Source organism: Cetorhinus maximus, chromosome 14 (assembly GCF_964194155.1).
Source record: "Cetorhinus maximus chromosome 14, sCetMax3.hap1.1, whole genome shotgun sequence".
Classification (NCBI taxonomy): Eukaryota; Metazoa; Chordata; class Chondrichthyes; order Lamniformes; family Cetorhinidae; genus Cetorhinus; species Cetorhinus maximus.
Window position 1 is genome coordinate 40,901,472 of NC_135892.1, and position 22,017 is coordinate 40,923,488.

Sequence of the window (22,017 nt, forward strand, 5' to 3'; positions counted from 1 at the left end):
GGAGGTAGCAGGAGCTGTTTGAGCTGTCTTTGGGCTGCAGCAAGCAGTTTTATTCTGAAGTGAATTCCACCGCAAAGTGGAAGAGGGTAAAGGTCATGTGGTACACCTTTATTGAAGCTACAGCGGCTTGCCTTGTGTGATATTATTGGATTTCATATTTAAATAAGGGAGTTTTGCCTGGAAAGTGTTTACTTGTGGGTTTGACCAAGTAGAGAATTTTTGGGGGAATGTTTTGTTGGACTGTCCATAATTGTTTAACCCTAATCTTGTGTGTTTAGGTTTCCTTTACTTTCTTGTCGATAAAACTTTTTAATTTTTAAAATCCCAGAAGTGTTACTTGATCTCTTACTGCGGAGATCGGTATGTCATCTTCTCATTATCAGAATATAAAAAAAAGGTTGTGGCCTGTAAACCAAGTTTGCCTCTGGGATTTTTGACTTTGTGCATGAATAGCACACTGCATTACTGAGACATGTGATGCACTGTATTATCACCTCCACCGCTGAAGTTGGGTTGAGGTAATGTTTTTACCCCTGGTTATCTGGAAACAATATATCTTGAAAGCTATGGGTGGATTTCAGTCGAACTTGTTACACACGGAATGGCCCAAGGAAGAACGGATTCATTTTTGTGGCAAGATGTCGATCTGGATCCTGGAAGTTTTTAAAGGATCCGTTAACATTGGGAGAAAGGATGAGTTGACATTTTTTTAAGAAAGTTGTGGGTTTTAATGAGAATGTTGTTGATTGTTTTAGAATGTTGTAGATTGTCTCAGGTGCTGTGGTGCAATTTGTCAGAGCTGCAAATTTTTAAATTATTCTTTCATGGAATGTGGGCATTGCTGGCTGGGCCAGCATTTATTGCCCATCCCTAATTGTCCTTGAGAAGATTGTGGTGAGCTGCCTTCTTGGACCAATGCTGTCCATGTGGTGTAGGTACATGCACAGCACTGTTAGGAAGAGAGTTCCAAGGATTTGATCCGACAGTGAAGGAATGGCGATATATTTCCAAGGCAGGATGGTGTGTGGCTTGGAGGGGAACTTGTAGGTGGTGGTGTTCCCAGCTATCTGCTGCCGTTGTCCTTCTAGACGGTAGAGGTCATAGGTTTGGTAGGCGCTGTTGAAGGAGCCTTGGTGAGTCACTGCTGTGCCTCTTGTAGATGGTGCACACTGTTACCAACTGTGTCAGTGGTGCAGGGCATGAATGTTGAAGTGGTGGATGGGATGCCAATCAAGTGGGCTGCTTTGTCTTGGATGGTGTCAAGCTTCGACTGTTTTTGGAGCTGCACTCATCCAGGTAAGTGGAGAGTATTCAATCACACTGCTGGTTTGTGTCTTGTAGATGGTGGACAGGTTTTGGGGAATCAAGTGGTGAGTTACTTTCTGCAGAATTCCCAGCCTCTGGTGTGCTCTTGTAGCCACAGTATTTATATGGCTGGTCCAGTTCAGTTTCTGGTCAATGGTAACTCCCAGGATGTTGATACTGGGAGGCTGAGCAATGGTAATGCCACTGAATGTTGTTGGAGAGGGTCATTGCCTAGCACTTGTGTGGCATAAATGTTACTTGCCCCTTTTCAGCCCAAGCCTGAATGTTGTCCAGGTTTTGCTGCATATTGGCACGGACTGCTTCAGTATCTGAGGAGTCACCAATGGTGCTGAACATTGTGCGATCATCAGTGAACATTGCCACCTCTAACCTTATGATGGAGGGAAGATCATTGATGAAGTAGCCGAAGATGGTTGGGCCTAGGACACTACCCTGAGGAGCTCCTGCAATGATGTCCTGGGACTCAGATGACTGATCTCCAACAACCACAACCATCTTCCTTTGTGCTAGATATGATTCCAACCAGTGGAGAGCATTCCTCCTGATTCTCATTGACCCCAGTTTTGCTAAGGCTCCTTGATGCCACACTCAGTCAAGTGCTGCCTTGATGTCAAGGGCAGTCACTCTCATCTAGATTCTTGAGTACAGCTCTTTAGTTTGTGTTTGAACCAAGACTGTAATGAAGTCAGAAGCTGAATGACCCTGGCGGAACCCAAACTGAGCATTAGTGAGCAGGTTATTGTGAATAGGCACCCTTGATAGCACTCTCGACGACCCCTTGCATCAATTTGCTTATGATCGAGAGTAGACTGATGTGGCAGTAATTGGCCAGGTTAAATTTGTCCTGCTTTTTGTGGACAAGACATACCCGGGCAATTTTTTACATTGCTTGGTAAATGCCAGTGTTGATGATGTGCTACAGCAGGTTGGCTAAGGGACAAGTCTTCATTACTATTGCCAGAATGTTGTCAGGGTCCATAGGCTTTGCATTATCCAGTGCCTTCAGCCAATTTTTGATATCACGTGGAGTGAATTGAATTGGCTGAAGACTGGCATATGTGATGCTGGGAGGAGGCCAAGGTGGGTCATCCACTCGGCACTTCTGGCTGAAGACGGTTGCAAATGCTTCAGCCTTGTCTTTTGCATTGATGTGTTGGGCTCCCCCATCAAAGAGGATGGGGATATTTGTGGAGCCTCCTCCTCCAGTTAGTTGTTTAATTGTCCACAACTGGATGTGGCAGGATTGCAAGTAGTCCTATGTTTTATCTTCACCAGGTTGACACCTCATTTTTAGGTATGCCTGGTTCTGCCTCTGGCAGACACTCCTGCACTCTTTGTTGAGCAGCTACAAATCTATTTCAAAACTCATCCCCAAATGCAAATTTCAGAACTACTCTGTTTCTTTGTAAGCTAAGGCGTCATTACAAAATGCAAGAAGATAACACCTGTAGCTTTTCATCCCTTACCTTCTGACAATCTGATGCCAACAAGCTCACCTTTGTGTACACACACACACACATACAGACACACACGCATCTTACCCTTCCCTACACAGAATATATACATAAATACAGAAATATAAAAATATACACATCATTACGGTGGAGACAGGACTTTGTCTCCACAAGGACTGTGTGGTGGTCACCCCTACCAATACTGTCATGGACAGATGCATCTGTGACAGGTAGGTTGGTGAGGACAAGGACAAGAAGGTTTTTCCCTTTAGTTGGTTCCCTTGCCACCTGCTGCAGAGTCAGCTATGCCTTTTAGAACTCCTCCAGCATGGCCAGTAGTAGTGCTATCGAGCCACTCTTGGTGGGCATTGAAGTCCCTCATCCTGAGTACATTCAATGCTCTTGCCATTCTCAGTGCTCCCTCAATATAGAAGGGTACTGATTCATCAGCTGAGCGGTGGGAGGGGTCCGGTTGGTGTAATGAACAGGAGGTTTCCTTGTCCATGTTTCACCTGATGCCATGTGACTTCATGGGCTCCAGAGTTGATGTTGAGAACTCCCACAGCAATTCCTTCCTGACTGTATACCACTGTGGCTGCCAACCTGGTATGGGGATGGTGATGGTTGTGTCTAGGACATAGTCATAATCATACTTTATACAATGTCAGGCTGTTGCTGTTGCGTCTGTGGGACAGCTCTCTCAATTTTGGCACAAGCCCCCAGATGTTAGTAAGGAGGACTTTGCAGGGTCAGTAGACTCTTGTTGCTGGTGCCAAGGTCAATGCTGGATGATCTGTCCGGTTTCACTCCTTTTTGTAGATTTGTAGCAGTTTTGATACAACTGAGGGCATTTAAGAGTCTGCCACATTGCTGTAGGTCTGGAGTCACATGTAGGCCAGACCAGATAAGGACAGCAGATTTCCCTCCCTAAAGGACGTTAGTGAACCATGTGGGTTTTTACAAACATCACTATTACCAAGACTAGCTTTTAATTCCAGATTCATTAGCTGTTTAAATTCTTCCAGCTGCCATTATGGGATTCGGACCCATGTTCCTACAGCATTAGCCAGGGCCTCTGGATTACTAATCTGGTGACATTACCACTATGCCACTGCCTGTCCTTGTGAACAGAGTTTTCAGAGCAGGTTGTTTGGTGTAGGTTGGACTGAAGCATCCTCAGTGAGATGAAAACTCTTAATAAAAATATTTATTTTTTCAGCTTTGTAGTTACACAGCATCAGCCAGGCAGTGAAAAGCCTCAAAGGAGAGCTGTGTAATTGTAATAACATTGAGTTAACACAGCGTGACAGAGGTATGAACTCTATTGAGTGTCCTCTTCATTTGTTGGGATAATGTGATATACTGCAATAATGGGATGGTGCAACTTTTAAGTAGCTTACTCAATATAGTTCAATAGATCACTAAGCATGGCATTATCACTTAGTGGTTAATGCAAATATAAGTTTATTTACATTGTCAGTCAATCATGTACACTTCCTAACAGAAATATTTTTGATTTTTCCTATTTCTATGATTTTATCAAGAACACTGAGCTGATAAGCACCATTCTGTAATGGCTTAGTGGTTGTGCCATTATTTCAGTAAACCCAATCTCACCATTGATGTTTAATGGGATGGAGCTTTGATAATTACCTGTTCAGCTTCTTTGGTGAGAGTCCCTACACACCAGCACAAAAGTCGCTGAAAATTATCGTGTGATCTAAGTAATGGCATTAGTCAGTCACACCATAATTTCCTGGAATTTATGTACCATAATCATGGTATATGCTGTAGATGGAACATTACTGGGTGCAGATGTTTAGTAAATGTAGGCCCATTTTATAGACCTGATACATGTAGGAAAACAGAATTTTCAAACATATAAACAGAAAATTCTGGAAATGCTCAGCAGATCTGGCAGCATCTGTGGAGAGAGAAACAAATAGTTAACATTTCAGACTGTTCTGATGAAGGGTCCTGAAATGTTAACTCTTTTTCTCTCTCTATAAATGCTGACAGACCTCCTGAGTATTTCCAGCATTTTCTCTTTTTATTTCAGATTTCCAGCAACTGCAGTATTTTTACTTTAGAATTCTCAATCAAATGGACAGCAATTCAAAATCATTTTTGCCAAGGAGTTGTGAATTGTGCAAGCTGACAGGTGTTGTCAATCTCCTATCTTTACAGTTGGTTCCACCTTGAAGCTGAAGAATGTAAAGGTTTTGCCTCATGAAAAGGGACTGAAAGTCCTCTGGGAGCCACTACAAGATGTATCTAAGAGACTTGTAGATCACTACACCATTGGCTATGGTAAAACTCTGGAAAACCTCAAGTTCATCAAAGTGGAGAAAGACAAACAGTTTTTTATATTGGAGGATGTAGGTAAGTGGGTCACTGACATCTTTGTGATGTGAAGTAGAGCTACCAGCCATACATATTTGAATTCCTCAGATGGTTAAGTTTTATTAGTATTGCAATTGAAATAATGTGGCTTTCAGTTCAGACTATTAACTTCCTGAAGTTTTGACAATTTACTGATGTAAGTCATATGTTCCAGAGCCTGGGGAAGTGTATTTTGTGATGGTGACTGCAGAAGGCCAAGTTGGAGTAAGCCATCCAGTGTACAGACCCAATCGTGCAGCTGGTAAGTTGCATGTTCTGCTGATCCGTCAATAGTTAATAGCAGGAAGACAAAGACAGGAATACATTCTAGATGCAAAATTCATCAAGTAAGTGCTGTTTCATTACAGCTGCTCTGACTTATCTCCAATGTTTGCTTTTCTATATTTGAATAATACTCAATTAAGTTATTCTGCAGAAACTGAAGTTCATTTATTTGGTGTGTGCACATACCAGTGATGATTAGCTTATAGTACACAAGTGACTGCATTGGGTGAATGCTTACATCCATTCAACACCAAGAATTATCCTAAGGAAGAACTTGAATTGATGCAGCAATGAATCACATCTTTAAGACATTCCCAAAGTGTTTCACAACCAGTGGATTATATTGCCAAATACACAGCAAGATCTTACAAATTACATGAGTAATTATTTAACCTGTGCCTTTTTAAAAATGCTGTTGGTTAAGAGAAAAATGTTGGGCAGGGCGATGCCACATGTTTCCTCAAATAATGCTGTGTAATCTCTTGCATTTGGACAGGAACTCATTTCATAGCTTGTTTGAAAGATGGCACATCTGCCACTGCTCATGTCCCTCAGTACTGTAAAGTATCAGCTTGCTTTGAGTGCGGCTGGGGCCCACAATTTGGAGACATGGGGTGTTGAGTTTTTGGGCCCCTCCCCCAAGGTTGGGAATGGAGGTGGGTGGGGCCTGTAAAATACCGACACTGGCGGGTTTTGAGGCGCTGTTCCTGGTGTCGGTAATGTTCACCAGGGCAGGACAGCAACCTGTGCCTGCAACTCTCCCAAAAATGGCCACAGAGATCTGTGCCCTAATTTCTGAAGATCTCACATCTCACAGCACTGCTCACTGTGACTGGCTAATAGCCATCAGTTACTGTGGCCTTGAGCTTCTGCGCTTCTGGCTCTTTTCAAGGACAGCTGCGGACCTCAGTGGCATCTCACAAACAGCTGCACACCACAGCAACTTGCAGATCATCAGTACCTTCTTTGCCAGGGACAGTGCATTCATTTCATTTTGGGCTTTGCTGCCATTGCTGGCCTCCCCCAGGTGCAGCGCATCATCAAGTGTATTCATGTGGTCACCAAGGCACCGAGTGGCCAGGCAGTGAGATTCATAAACAGGGAGAGCTTCCATCCCTCAACATTTAGTTGGTCTGTAACTACAACAAATGCTTCTTCCATGTGTGCTCATTTTCCTGGCAGCTGCCATGACTCCTTCACCTCTGGCAATCCATGCTGCCTCTGATCTTCCCGCCAACCCTGAAGTGTGTGCCTGGATCAAATGGAATAAGGAGTATCTCTTGAAGGCATGACTACTCACCTTCTATGGGAGCCCCAGACAGAGGCACAGAAGCAATACAACCAATGCCATCTGCTTACTAGGACAACTATTGACCAAGCCATTGGGCTTCTGAAGATGCAATTCTAGTGCCTGGCCTGATCAGGTGCCCCCATCCATTACCCACCTGCAAGTGTCTCGGTCATTGTGGGGTCTGCCTAACAAGGCCCTTCAGAGAAGTGTGGGCCTTGAGGACTGTTAGGCCCTGGAAGACGAGAGCTCACTGGGAGAGGAGCAGGCGCTGAGAGTGGAGGAGGAAGTGGAGCCACTGAATGGAGCGGTGCCTGGCTGCACCATGAGGTGGCTGGGCATGGCTTGTGGTGCAAAGGGTTTGTGAGGGTGCCATGAGTGTCAGGGATCTCCCAATTCAGGGGTGTTTCAACTGAGCCCCCTCTGACCAAGGTTGAGTGGCGTGGCACAGAAGGGGGTTTGAGATACCTGAGCTTTAAAATGCAGCTGGAACATCTAATTACTTCCTACCAATGATGGAAGAACATCTGCCCAGAGACTTTGTCCTCACTATGGAGGATCCTGTATGTCTTTCTCAACCTTGTACCACTTTTATGTCAAAGCAGCAATAAAAGGACTCCCAGACATCTACCTTAAAGTATCATTATTTATACAGTGCAAGAAGAGGAAAACAGTTGACAGAGATTATAAGAAGACACCCCAGTGACCCACTTAGTGCTCTTTGTGATGCAGCAGCCCCTGCGCTTAGCCACTCCTATATATTGCCCCTTGGAAGCAGTGCGGGCAGCCTGCTCACTTGTCTCTGGTGGCTGAGATACACGTGGCAGTCATCCTCATTATTGATGTGCCCATGGGAGAATCTCAATGCTGCTGCATCTAAAGCATTGCAGGACAGGCTCCATCACTGGGCCCTGCTGCACAGACAGGTCCCTCAGTCAGGAGGAGAGCAAGAAGGCCCAGGATGATGAGTGTGGCCAATGAGGGTTACCATTGTCACCCTCCTCGGTGACTGCCTGAGCCCTTTCTGGGTGATCCGGATGCCTGGAGGAAGACACTAGCTGAGGTGTGGCTAGCATCTTCTCCAAAGATCACTGCACCATCAGGCTCGCTAATCGCTCCACGCTACCCAATGTCGCTCAAATCCTGTGGAGATCAGTGCACAATTCCTGCATCCTCTCCAAGTGCTGCTGCATATGGCTGTCCATGAGATTGGTCACACTCTCAATCTCAATGGACGAGCTTATGCATTTAAAGCCCTGAGCCACTGTGTCACACATAAACTGAATTAATTCCTCCATCCTCTGCCCAAGGGAACTCTGGGATGTGAAAGCACATCTCTTTCTGCAGTTCAAGGTAGACCCCCCTTTCCAGTGACTCCTGAGGCCCTGCTTCTGGGACCAGCTGAGCAGGGCTGTGTCTGTTTTCCCGCCTTCGAGAAAACTGACCACAGCTCCCTCTGCCTCTGACACTTCCTCCTGCACACTAGTGTCATGATCATCACCCTATGCCAACCTATCTCGAGGCCCTCAACGGCTCACTGTGCTGGTGGGTGGTGTGCTCAGAATGTGCGATTGCGCTTCACAGAATCACAGAATTTTAATGGCACAGGAGGGAGACATTCGGCCCATCGTGTCTGCACTGGCTCTCCAAATGCCCTGCCTTTTCCCGTACCCATGCACATTGTTTGTATTCAAAAAATCACCTAATGTCCTCTTGAATGCCTTGATTGAACCAGCCTCCACCACACTTGCAGGCAGTGCATTCCAGAACCGAACCACTCGTGTGAAAATTTTTTTTCTCATGTCACATTTGCTCCCTTTGCAAATCATTTTAAGTCTGTGCCCTCTCGTTCTTGATCCTTTTATGAGTGGGAGCAGCTTCTCACTATCTACTCTGTCCAGCCCCCTCATGATTTTGAACATTTCTATCAAATCTCCTCTCAGCCTTCTTCTGTCCAAGGAGAACAGTCCCAGCCTTTCCAATCTATCTTCAAAACTGAAGTTTCTCCTGGAACCATTCTTGTAAACCTCTTCTGCACTCTCTCCATTGTGTTCACATCCTTCCTATAATGTGGCACCCAACACTGTACACAATACTCCAGCTGAGGTCTAACGAGTGTCTTATATGAATTCAGCATAACCTTCCTGCTCTTGTACTCTATGCCCCTATTAATAAAGTCTTGGATACTGTATGCTTCATTAACTGCTCTCCACCTGTCCTGCCACCTTCAATGATTTATGCACATGTATACCCAAGTCTTTCTGCTCCTGCACCCCCTTCAAAATTTCACCCCTTATTTTATATTGTCTGCCCATGTTCTTCCTGCCAAAATTCACCACCTCACAGTTCTCCACATTGAATTTCATCTGCCACCTATCTGCCCACTCCACCAACTTGTCCATGTCCTCTTGAAGCTCCATATTGTCACCCTTGCAGTTTACAACATTCCCAAGCTTCGTATCATCCACAAACTTTGAATTTGACCCCTGCACACCAAGATCTAGATCATTAATATATATCAGGAAAAGCAAGGGTCCCAATACCGACCCCTGGGGAACTCCACTACAAGCCTTCCTCCAGCCTGAAAAATACCCATTGACCATTACTCTCTGCCTCATATTTTTAAGCCAATTTTGTATCCACGTTGCTACTGTACCTTTTATTCCATGAGCAATAACTTCTTCATCTCCTCCTTGGCCCTCTGGGCCCATGGAGGGAGTGAAAGAGGGTGCCATGGGTTGGATGTCTGCACCTGTTGGAGGCACAAGAAGAGATGATGGGAGTTAGCTTAGGAGTGAGAAGACACTGCAGGGATGAGGCAACCCAAAGTTATTCAGTGTTAGACCTACTTTTCGGACAGGGTGGAGTGCACCTTTAATGACCCACATTGCCCTCTGTAATCATCAGGTCCATCAAGGGCTCCTAACTCACCAGGCCTGACTGCATCTCTTCCACTATCCTGCCTATCTCCATTGCTGCCTGCTTCATTGGGGTGATACAGCAGAAGAACAGTACCCCTAATCCTGTCTGGGCTCTCTCCTGGACAGTGTGTTTCTCCTGCAAGGACAGAAGTAAGTGAAATAGGACACTGCTGTTCTCTGTGTTCAGTGTCATCTGCCCCATCCATTAGAAGCTGCACGTCTGTCTGCTGGAGGGTGTAAGATTTGAGACGTATCTGGGGGGTTGGGGTTTTCACACACCTTGCCAGAACTCCTCGAAGTTGTTGAACCTTTTATGGCACTGAATCCAGCTTCTTCTCGTCTTGCTCCTGCCGATTGTGTGTGTCAGCAATCTGAACTTAGGCAGTTTTGTAGAAGAGTCATATTAGACTTGAAACATTAGCTCTGTTTCTTTTCAGCAAATGCTGCCAGCCCTGCTGAGTTCTTCCAGCATTTTCTGTTTTTATTATTGAACTTGGACCTCGTTGGTTTCTGCTGGCTGCCTCCTCTTCCACCCTTCGGGAACAGGGCCTCCCTCTTCTTCCTCACGGCCTCCAACATTGCATTGTAGTTGACAACAATGGAGTGAGGGCAGCCCTGCTCCCCTGTGAGCTCTTGCTTCCCTCTGGTGCTGTGGGAGGCTTTGACACAAACAGCAGATTTAGAACAATCAACAACTTTAGGGATGGCAGGCTTGGGAGTCTAAATCAGTACTTTACTTCATCTGAACTGCCTCCATTCCTGCCCCACTGGCACTAATTGGTCAGAGAGCCTTCCTCCATATCAATTAAGAACTCATCCCCATGAAAATCGCGACTTTAATCACTATTCCATCAAAGATTCAGCACCCCAAACGAATCCTTATTCTTGTTTCCTGCCTCCATGATGAAAATAACAGCCCTTTTATTTTATTTTACTAAGCCAAGCTAATAATAAATGTCAACAAATCAAGTTCTCAAATGTATTATTTCATCCCACCAAAGGGAAGAGGCTTACCAGCTGATTATTGGGGATTAGAGATTTGAAGATGTAGTTTGTATTTCTTCATTTCTTACTTATTTAAGATAGCCCAACAATGCAGAGGGAGTCCTGTTTAATATTAGAAATGATTGGCTTCAATTGAGTTTGGGTCCAATTTAATGTTAAAATGAAGGTTTTTTAGAAATATTTGGTCTTTTTTGAATTTGGAGATTATGGCCTGAAAGTTTGCATTACTTCATGAAATAACTCCATTGATGAATCAGGAAAATGTTGGACCTATGTAGGTTGTGGTGCATATCAGTCTTACACCAAGCTGCCTACTTTTACTTGTCTGTCCCTGTCTCCACTCATCTGCTGATGAAAACCTCATCCTGTCATTGTTGCTCTAGATTTAACTGTTCCAATGCATTCCTGGCCAGCCTTCCACTTTCTGTGAACTTGAACACATTTAAAACTCTGCTCCCCATATCCTAACCCACACCAAGATCATTTCACCCATCACTCTTGTGTTCACTGGCCTACATTGGTTCCCGGTCCCACAATGCCTCAATTTTAAAATTCTTATCCTTCTTTTCAAATCCTTCCATGGCTTCACCTTTCCTTGTCTCTGTAACCTCCTATACCCTCCCAAGATCTCTGCTTTCTTCCTTGCACATCCCTGACTCCACCATTGGCAGCCATACCATTATCTCCGAGGCCCTAAGCTCTGGGATACCCTACCAAAACTGCTCTACCTCTCAACACCACCATCTTTTTTTGAGGCACTCCTTAAAACTTGCTAATTGTATATCAATAGGGTGTTTAATTGTATTTGGGTGGTGGACATTAATCGGGGGCACATCTGTGCTCATATACATAGGAACATAGGGCTGTTGATTGGAGCTACACCATATGTAATATATATATCTCTAAATAAAAGCTTGTAAGTGTATAAAGACTAGGTTCCAGTGTTCTATCCTTCACGGACTAACTACACAAGTTTTAACATGGTAGCAGAGAATGGTTGCCTAAAGGTGAATATTGGAAACTACAGGTTTTTTTTCAGACATGAAATTAAAGTCCTAGAAGCTGTTGTGGAAAATGGCAGAAAGCAAATTTAAATTGTTGGGGTATGACTTTCTTCTGTTCTCGGAACCTGAACTAAATAACCAGTCGAAGACTGAGGTTGATATATGGACATGGGCTACATACCTACCAAAAACAGAATAAGAAATGGTCTTGGTGTAGTCGTTTCCTGCACAAAGTGACATTTTCTGAGTTTTTTCTGAGATTGATGTCACCCAGTTGAATAGCGATAAAGGCTTTGACACTCAGATTTCATTCAGAAATTATATTAGAAAAAGAAATGAATAAAGGTAAATGCTTATGAACGCTGGTCAGATTTTCATAACTTTCAGAAAATGGGCATTCATTCCATGCAAGAGCATTTCAAGGACCTTAACAAACTGTACAAAATGCTGACAAATTTCAAATTGGGGGTTCTTGGATCATTAATATTGTTCACATTACTGGATTGTGATTAGATGTCTCATATGGACAGGAAACTGGTCCTAACTTAACCTGGAGAAGGGGATTCTGTTGGAACAGAATTTTTTTAATAGCAGCGGTCCTTTCCTACAGCCTGAATAGAACAAATGAGACATTCTGCTGTGACACAAAGGATAGAGGATTTGATGGTTACCAGGTTTTGAAATATTTCACATAGCGGACACAGACATCAATGGAACAGAAAGACGGACAGAATAGTGACGAAAGGGCATATAACAAATCTGGTTATATCAACAGAAGACAAAATTGGATCAGTAATAACGGATGAATTAATTCCAAAAATGCCCAAAGTAAAGTCAACAAATGTGACTAAGTGTTACTTGAAGAATTATCGGGAGCAAAGAGGTAGGCTCTGTGAAATGACACATGAAGAAAATAATTCTGAGGAAGGGGATGGAGGTAATGATGAATCTAACTGATTATGCTAATCACAAAGGAATTTCAGTCCCATGATGAACATATTTGTTGTGGATTCCTTTAATTGGGCACTGTTAGATAATACATGTACTTCATCAGAGAATGGCATAGATTGATTAAAATGTTTTCTTGATTTTAATAAGCAGTGATGATCGATGCAAAGTTAAGGAATATAAAAGTAAGACTTGCTTTAGATTTGATGTTGACAACGCCTTGTGGTCACTTTAGAACGGTCATTCCATGTAAAATAGCTGGAATAAGCCATTTTCTAAGTTCTTATGTAGTCTTTAGTGAGGTGCCTATGATATAATAATAAAAACAAAAAGTGCTGGAAATACTCAGCAGATCTAGCAGCTCTATGGAGAGTGAAACAGAGTTAACTTTTCAAGCCGACGATGATTCTCCTTCAGAGCCTGTGATACAGTATAGCTACTGAAGCTTTTGAGTAAACCTGCCATGAAAAAGGCACAAATGAAACTAGACATGGAAATCTGTTGATTACCCAGTCAGGATGTAATTGTATTCCCTTAACAAAAATTGATGCTTCTCATCAGAGTGTTAGACAAGTATTAAATGGCATTAGGTGATAAGGTTAAGAGAAGAAAAAAAAATTGGCTTGAAGTTGTAAAGGCAATTTGCTCACTTTACTTCTCAACAGATAAAAATGTTGCTTAAAAAATGCAGATATATTTGATGTAGTATACAAGGCTAATAGAAGAGATTAGTGAGAATTGTGCTGTCAGAAGCATCAAAGGGTGTTCCCATGCCTATTGGAAGCCTTTCATAGATACGTTACTTTAATGAGGTGACCATGGATCTAACAGTATGGGACAAAGAGTGTTTTCTATTATTTCTATTAATCTTCTATTCCATTGGTCTGGGCATGAGAGGTACCATTTCTATACTAATGTGTCAGGATGGTGTGTGACTTGGAGAGGGACTTTCAGGTGATGGTGTTCCCATGCATCTGCTGCCCTGGTCCTTCTAGGTGGTAAATGTTTGAAACATACTGTTGAAAGAGCCTTGGTGAGTTACTACATTGCATCCTGTAGATGGTGTACACTGCTGCCACTGTGCATCGGTGGTGGAGAGAATGAATGTTAAGGATGGTGGGTGGGGTGCCAATCAAGCAGACTGCTTTGTCCTAAATGGCGTTGAGCTTCTTGAGTGCTTTTGGAGCTGCACTCATCAAGGCAGGTGGAGAGTATTCAATGACACTCCTGACTTGAGCCTTGTAGATGGTGGACAGGCTTTGGGGAGTCAGGAGGAGAGTTACTTTCTGCAGAATTTCCAGCTTCTGACCAGCTCTTGTGGCCACATTGTTTAAATGGCTGGTTCAGTTCAATTTCTGGTCAATAGTAACCCCCAGGATGTTGATAGTGGGAGATTCAGTGATGGTCATGCCTTTGAAAGTCAAGGGACGATGGTTGGATTCTCTCTTGTTGGAGATGGTCATTGCCTGGCATTTGTGTGATGCGAATGTTACTTGTCACTTATCAAACCATATCTGAATGTTGTCCAGGTCTTGCTGCACATGGACACTGACTGTTTCAGTATCTGAGGAGTCGCGAATGGTGCTGAACAATGTGCAATCATCGGTGAACATTCCCACTTCTGACCTTGTGCCGGTGGGAAGGTTATTCATGAAGCAGCGGAAGATGGTTGGGCGCAGGACTCTACCCTGTGGAACTCCTGCAGTCCTGGGAGTGAGGCGATTGACCTCTAACATGTACGACCATCTTCTTGTGTTCGGTATGACTCCAACCAGTGGTTTCTCCCCTGATTCCCATTGACTCCAGTTTTGCTAGGGCTTCTTGATGCCACACTCGGTCAAATGCTGCCTTAATGTCAAGAGCAGTCACACTCATCGCCTTTTGAGTTCAGCTCTTTTGTCCATGTTTTAACCTAGGCTGTAATGAGGTCAGGAGCTGAGTGGCCCTGGCAGAACCCAAACTGAGCGTCAGTGAGCAGGTTATTGCTAAGCAAGTGCTGCTTGATAGCACCCTTTCATCACTTTGCTGATGATCGAGGGAAGTCTGAAGGGGCAGTAATTGTTAGTGTTGGATTTGTCCTGCTTTTTGTGGACAGGACATACCTGAGCAATTTTCCACATAGCCAGGTAAATGCCAGTGTTGTAGCTGTACTGGAATGGCTTGGCTAGGGGCACGGCAAGTCCTGGAGCACAGGTCTTCAGTATTATTGCTGGAATATTGTCAGGGCCCATGGCCTTTGTAGCATCCAGTGCCTTCAGCCGTTTCTTGATATCACGTGGAGTGAATTGAATTGGCTGAAGACTGGCAACTGTGATGCTTGGGACCTCAGGAAGACGCTGAGATAGATCATCACTTGGCACTTCTGGCTGAAGATTATAGCAAATGCTTCAGCCTTATCTTTTGCACTGATGTGCTGTGCTTTCCCCATCTTGAGGATGGGGATATTTGTGGAGCCTCCTCCTCCAGTGAATTGTCCACCACCATTCACAACTGGATGTGGCAGGACTGCAGAGCTTAGATCTGATCCTTTGGTTGTGGGGTCACTTAGCTCTGTCTATCACTTGCTGCTTATGCTGTTTGGCATGCAAGTAGTCCTGTGTTATAGCTTCACCAGGTTGACACCTCATTTTTAGGCATGCCTGGCATGCCCTCCTTCACTTTTCGTTGAAGCCTGGTTGATGCTCCAGATTGATGGTAATGGTAGAGTGGGGGATATGCCAGGCCATGAGGTTACAGATTGTGGTTGTATATAATTCTGCTGCTGCTGATGGCCCACAGTACCTCATGGATGTCCAGTTTTGCATTGCTAGATCTGCTCAATTTATCCCATTTAGCACGGTGGTAGTGCCAAACAACATGATGGAGGGTATCCTCAATATGAAGATGGGGCTTCATCTCCAAAAGGATTGTGCGGTGGTCACTCCTATCAATAATATCATAGAGGTACATCTGCGACAGGTAGGTTGTTGAGGATGAAGTCAAGTAGGTTTTCTCCTCTTGTTCACTCCCTTTCCTCCTGCTACGGACCCAGTCTAGCAGCCAAGTATGTCCTTTAGGCCTCGGACAGTTTGTCAGTAGTAGTGCTACTGAGCCATTCTTGCTGATGGACATTGAAGTCCCCCACCCAGACTACATTCAGTGCCCTTAACACCCTCTGTACTTCATCATGGAGGAAAACTGATTCATCAGCTGAGAGGGGGGCTGGTATGTGGTAACCGACAGGAGGTTTCCTTGCCTATGTTTGACTTGACACCATGAGACTTCATGGGATCCAGAGTCAAAGTTAAGGGCTCCCAAGGCTACTCTGTCCCAACTTTATACTGCTGTGCCACCAACTCTGGTGGGTCTGTCCTGTTCATGGGACACCGAGTTGGTGGTGGTGGTGTCTGGGACATCTTCTGTGAGATATGTTTCCATGAGTATGATTACATCAGGCTATTGCTTGATGAATCTGTGGGATGCTTCTCCCAATTTTTGCACAAGCCCCCAGATGTTTGTACGGAGGACTTTGCAGGGTCAACAGGGCGGGTGTACTGTATATATATCAATGACTCGGATGTGGAGATCAAAGGTAATATTTCCAAGTTTGTGGATGGTACAAAGTTAGGGGGGGAATGTGTGTTGTGAGGAAGATGTAAAGCGACTACAGGAGGATTTGGACAGACTTAGTGAGTGGGCAAGAACATGGCAGATGGAATTGAATGTGGAAAAATTAGAGGTTATCCATTGGTAGAAGGAACAGATGTGCAGAATATTTCCTAAATGGTAAGGGATTAGAAAGTGTAGATGTACAAAGGGACCTGGGTGTCCTTGTCCATAAGTCACAGGAAACTAACATGCAGGTGCAGCAGGCAATTAGGAAGGCTAATGGAATGTTAGCCTTTATCACAAGAGGATTTGAGCACAGGAGTAGTGAAGTCTTGCTTCAATTGTATAGAAGCTTGGTTAGACCGCACCTGGAACACTGTGTGCAGTTTTGGTCCCCTTACCTCAGAAAGGATATTATTGCCATAGAAGGAGTGCAAGAAAGGTTCACCAGGCTTGTTCTGAGGATGGCAGGACTGTCTTATGAAGAGAGATTGGGAAAACTGGGCCTGTATTCTCTAGAGTTTTGAAGAATGAGAGGTGATCTCATTGAAACCTACAAAATATTTAAATAATAGACAGGGCAGATACAGATAAGGTGCTTCCCCCAGTTGGGGAGTCTAGAACCAAGGGATACAATTTCAAAATAAGGGGGAAGCCATTTAGGACCGAGATGAGGAGAAATTTCTTTACTCAGAGGGTTGTGAATCTTTGGAATTCTCTACCCCAGAGGGCTGTGGAAGCTCAGTCATTGAGTATGTTTAAGGTAGAGATTGATAGATTTCTGATTAACAATAGTACAAAGGGTTATGGGGATAATGTGGGTAAAAGGCATCGAAGTGGTCGATCAGCCATCATCGTATTGAATGGCTGAGCAGGCTCAATGGGCTGAATGGCCTTCTCCTGTTCCTATGCTAATAATGATACAAAGGCACCAATCACTCAGAAGGGATTGTGCAAACACACTATGGGTTTATTTATTAATTCTAGGCATATGTGAACAGACATACATAGGCAGAAAGCTTGAAGACATCAGAGCTGCAGAGCTGTGTGTCTGCTGTGTCGTGCTCCAGGCCGAAGTGAAACTGAGAATGTGTCACATGACACATGCTGCTATCTCTGAAAGGCACATTAGAAAGGTTACATGTGCTGTCAAGTGCTTTTCTGATTAGCTGATGGGGCTACCCTTCCAGGTGCAAACATACCACAAATCCCTCATAACACTCCTCAATTCCACGGAGATGGTTAAACTACCCATCCGTATTCAATAATTTTGCCTCCGGTTGATGCAATACCAATATACAGCCGATGTCCCAGCGAAGTCACACACCATGGCTGTTGCTCTCTCCAGGGCCAACCACACTGTCACCCTCGATCCTACATTTCCTCCACCATCATGAGCCTCCTGCCCATATCTGGCATGGAGTTCCAGGATGTTCGATGCACCCAAAAAGGGGATGTTGAATGCATTCAAGTGCGGGAGTTCGGTCTCCAAGGGTGGCCCAAATATAACCCAACCTATCATCTTATCTGCAAATACTATGAACAAGGATCCCATTTGACTGTCGTGGACGATCACTAATTTATGACCATCATTTTGTCATTCCGCATCCATGCAACAAGATATTCTTCACGGCCTCCACGAAGGTCACCTCAGCATTGCTAAATGCAGAGCGAGAGCCTTGCAATCAGTATGGTAGCCTGGTCTCACACAAACGATACAGGACTTTCTTCTATCCTGCCACATTCACACTCCGACACCAACGTCATTTCCTCTCCTAACTATACTTCAGTTCTGTTGAAGGGTCATGTTGGACTCGAAACGTCAACTCTTTTCTTCTCCACCGATGCTGCCAGACCTGCTGAGTTTTTCCAGGTAATTCTGTTTTTGTTTTGGATTTCCAGCATCCGCAGTAGCTTTTTGTTTTTATATTATGGAAGTAAAGCTGTTGAGGTTCATTCCTCATGAATAATCAGAATTAATTATAAAATCTTAGACTCTGAGCAGCTGATATAAGTAAACATCGTACCTCAAATGCACGTGTTTTGTGTTGAACATCCGGAGGAACAGAATGCAATAATCGAGGCCTTGATATTGGTAATGTGAGTGAGCACACTGATGACAGAGTTATTGCATCCACAAGGCAATTACCCACAATAGGCACAGAAGTAACATATGTTCCAGAGGACGCTAATGGATGGAGAGATGCAATGATTGTAGGGCATGCAGGAAATGCTACTGGTAAGTTTAGATATGGATTGAATGTTCAGCAAGATGACAAAGCATGAGGTCCGTGGACTGGAAGAATGAGTTGAAAGAGTGGCAAGTAAGAAAGTGCAGAATAAATTGTGATAGTGAGTCCTGAACACCAGAAAACAATTATAATCTACAGGAAAAAGCTTTGACAGTGCAAGAAGAAAGTCTCACAACTGCAGTCCCTACAGACATAAAAATGGAGATAGAGGCCATAGCTTAAATAGATCAGACAATTAAATAAAAACCACATAGCATTCACAGAACAAAATATGTTGAGTTCCTCATGATCATGTTTTGATGGCTGCCAATAAATGTGAGGATAAATAAATAAGAGACAAAACAGAGAGTCAGATAGTTGGATAGAATTTTGAGTTTATTCTGAGGTGCCAGATAAAGATCAGCCAGCTTTGTCACACATTGATGGGTCTGTGCTGAACCTTACAGATGGGAGTTGAGGTTCAACTGAGGTTAGTAGGTTTTGAAGAAAAACTGGGTGATGCAGATGTTAAAGTGTACTTTCGCACAGCTGGAAACGTAATAAACATCATCTTGGCTCTTTCAGTCACATTCATGGGAGTGTAGATCAATTGACAAAAAAGGCACATTTCAGAGAGAAGTGTTTCTGAAACCTCCTAAAGAGCCACCAGATGTAGAAGGAAAACTATGGAAACTAAACAAATGTGTCTATGACCTGCTTAATGTTTCCAGATATGGCATTTTTTGGTGAAATCTGTTTTGCTGAAAATAGATTATGTTCAACTAAAAGCAAAACCCTTAAGGTTTCATTGGTATCACAAAGGAAAACTTTGAGGCATTTTCATGACGCATATTAATGATTTCTTATGAGGTGATACTGTGGAATTTGTGAAAGTTTCCATTAATTATAGTGCAGCTGGTCTCATATTACTACTTATGGGAAAGAATAGAGAATACCCTTTAGCTAGGGTCACCAAGAAAATAAGAAAGGTTTTTAAAAGTACGCTGGCTTCTGAAACACTAGCTCTTGTAGCGGCATTGGAGGAGGATTTGATTTGCCAGATATTTTAGGTGACATAGTCTACAAGAGGAATACTGAAGCCTGTTGAAGTTTAAGTAGATAATTGTTCATTGTGGGATAATATGCACACTACAAAAAGTGTGAATGAGAAAAGATTATGAATGGATCTTGCTGGCTTGAAACAAATGCTGGAGAGAAAGAAAATCTAAAAGTAAATGGATAGATTCAACCTATCAGGTTCTTTTAGTATAAGAAATGGATGTACAAAGAAATTGTTAGAGGTCCTGGGAAAGGGTTGTCTCACAATGTATACTTTGTACATTTTAAGGAATTTTAAAATTTCTTTTTGAAAGCTTGTTTGTATGCATAAAGTCTAGTTTTTTTTATTTAGTGAAGTAATGGAGTCTGCTAACCACAAATCAGTTTATATATTGTACTCAGGTGATGGATATTAATAAGGGACACACCCTGCTTATGTGTGTTTATGCATGTGTGTGCGGCTGCAATGTTCTATCTTTCACTGCCTGGCTATTCGAATTCAAACATCATTGACTGAGTTTTTGATCACTTGTGCTTTAGTGACTGGGAGCCATGTCCAGTAGCGTACCACAGGGATCTGTGCTCGGTCCCCTATTATTTGTCATTTATATAAACGATATAGATGACAATGTGGGGGGTAGGATTAGTAAGCGTGCGGATGACACAAAGATTGGACGGGTGGTTAACAGTGAGGTTGAGTGTCTTGGGCTACAGGAAGATATAGACGGGATGGTCAAATGGGCAGATAAGTGGCAGATGGAATTTAACCCAGAAAAGTGTGAGGTGATACACTTTGGAAGGAGTAATTTGACAAGGAAGTATTCAATGAATGGCATGGCACTAGGAAGTTCTGAGGAACAAAGGGACCTTGGCGTGTGTGTCCATTAATCTCTGAAGTCGGAGGGGCATGTTAGTGGGGTGGTGAAAAAGGCATATGGGACACTTGTCTTTATCAATCGAGGCATAGATTACAAAAGTAGGGAGGTCATGTTGGAGTTGTATAGAACCTTAGTGAGGCCACAGCTGGAGTACTGTGTGCAGTTCTGGTCACCACATTATAGGAAGGATGTGATTGCACTGGAGGGGGTGCAGAGGAGTTTCACCAGGATATTGCCTGGGATGAAACATTTAAGTTATGAAGAGAGGCTGGATAGACTTGGGTTGTTTTCGTTGGAGCAGAGAAGACTGAGGGGTGACCTGATCGAGGTGTACAAGATTATGAGGGGCATGGACAGGGCGGATAGGGAGCAGCTGTTCCCCTTAGTTGAAGGGTCAGTCACAAGGGGGCATAAGTTCAAGGTGAGGGGCAGGAGGTTTAGGGGGGATGTGAGAAAAAACATTTGTACCCAGAGGGTGGTGACGGTCTGGAATGCACTGCCTGGGAGGGTGGTGGAGGCGAGTTGCCTCACATCCTTTAAAAAGTACCTGGATGAGCACTTGGCACGTCATAATATTTGAGACTATGGGCCAAGTGCTGGTAAATGGGATTAGGTAGGTAGATCAGGTGTTTCTCACGTGTCAGTGCAGACTCAATGAGCTGAAGGGCCTCTTTTGCACTGTGATTCTGTGCTTATAACCTCCTCATGCCTCAGTGTCACATTTTATTAGATAGTGCTCTTATGCGTGTATCGTGGAACATTTTGCTATGTTAAAGGCGCTATACAAATGCAAGTTGTTGTTTTCATGACTACGTTTTGGTATATCATAAAAAAATACAGAATTTAAGAAATTTCAGGCTAATCATTTCCTCCAGCTTGCATTATCATCCTAATTCATTCTTGGTCTCTTTCGAACCATCCTTTCCCCAGCTTATTCCCTTGTTTTCCCCATTCCTGTCAAATCCTGAGTTGTCCTAATTACTATTTAAATTCTTTGGATGAGCCAATTGCTTCAGATTTCAATAATTCTGAAATTTGCTTTAATGATTTTTTTTTACTTCAAGAACTTTTACATGTTGATATCACCACTATAATGTTAACTTGGCTTAAGGAGGGGCAAAAATGGCAGCTCAACATCCCTGGATGTAGGATTTTCAGACAGGATGGGGGTGGATAAAAAAGTGAAGGTGTAGCATTATTGGCTAAAGAATCAATTACAGCTGTGAGAAGGGATGATATACTAAATGAATCATAAAATGAGGCCATATGGGTTGAGCTCAGAAATAAAAAAGGAGCAGCCACACTGCTAGGAGTGTACTGTAAACCCTTAAACAGTGAGAGGGAGATATAAAAGCAAATATGTAGGCAGGTTTTTGAGTCTAAAATCAATAGGGCAATAATCGTTGGGGACTTCAACTACCCTAATATCAATTGGGGTACGAACAGTGTGAAGGGAACAGAGGGTGCAAAATTTTTGAACTGCATTCAAGAGAACTTTTTTAGTCAGCACGTAACAAGCCCAATGAGAGGGGTCGCAATTCTAGATTTAGTCTTAGGAAATGAAGCTGGGCAAGTGGATGAAGTAGCAGTGCGGACCATTTTGGAGATGGTGACCATAATATAGTTAGCTTTAGCATCATTATGGAAA

The 22,017-nt window shown here is 43.5% G+C and overlaps 1 protein-coding gene across 3 annotated transcripts in view; it reads left to right on the forward strand.

Annotated features, from left to right (window-relative positions):
* Positions 1–22,017, forward strand: part of fndc1 (fibronectin type III domain containing 1) — a 256,905-nt gene that overhangs the window by 28,535 nt on the left and 206,353 nt on the right. For 2 of the 3 annotated variants that reach the window (XM_078556838.1, XM_078556839.1), the window contains exons 2-3: positions 4,968–5,162; positions 5,338–5,424. The exons of the other annotated variant lie outside the window; for it this stretch is intronic. In XM_078556838.1, the coding sequence (XP_078412964.1) occupies positions 4,968–5,162; positions 5,338–5,424 (282 nt within the window). The remainder of the gene's footprint in view (positions 1–4,967; positions 5,163–5,337; positions 5,425–22,017) is intronic. 3 annotated transcript variants of the gene reach the window in all.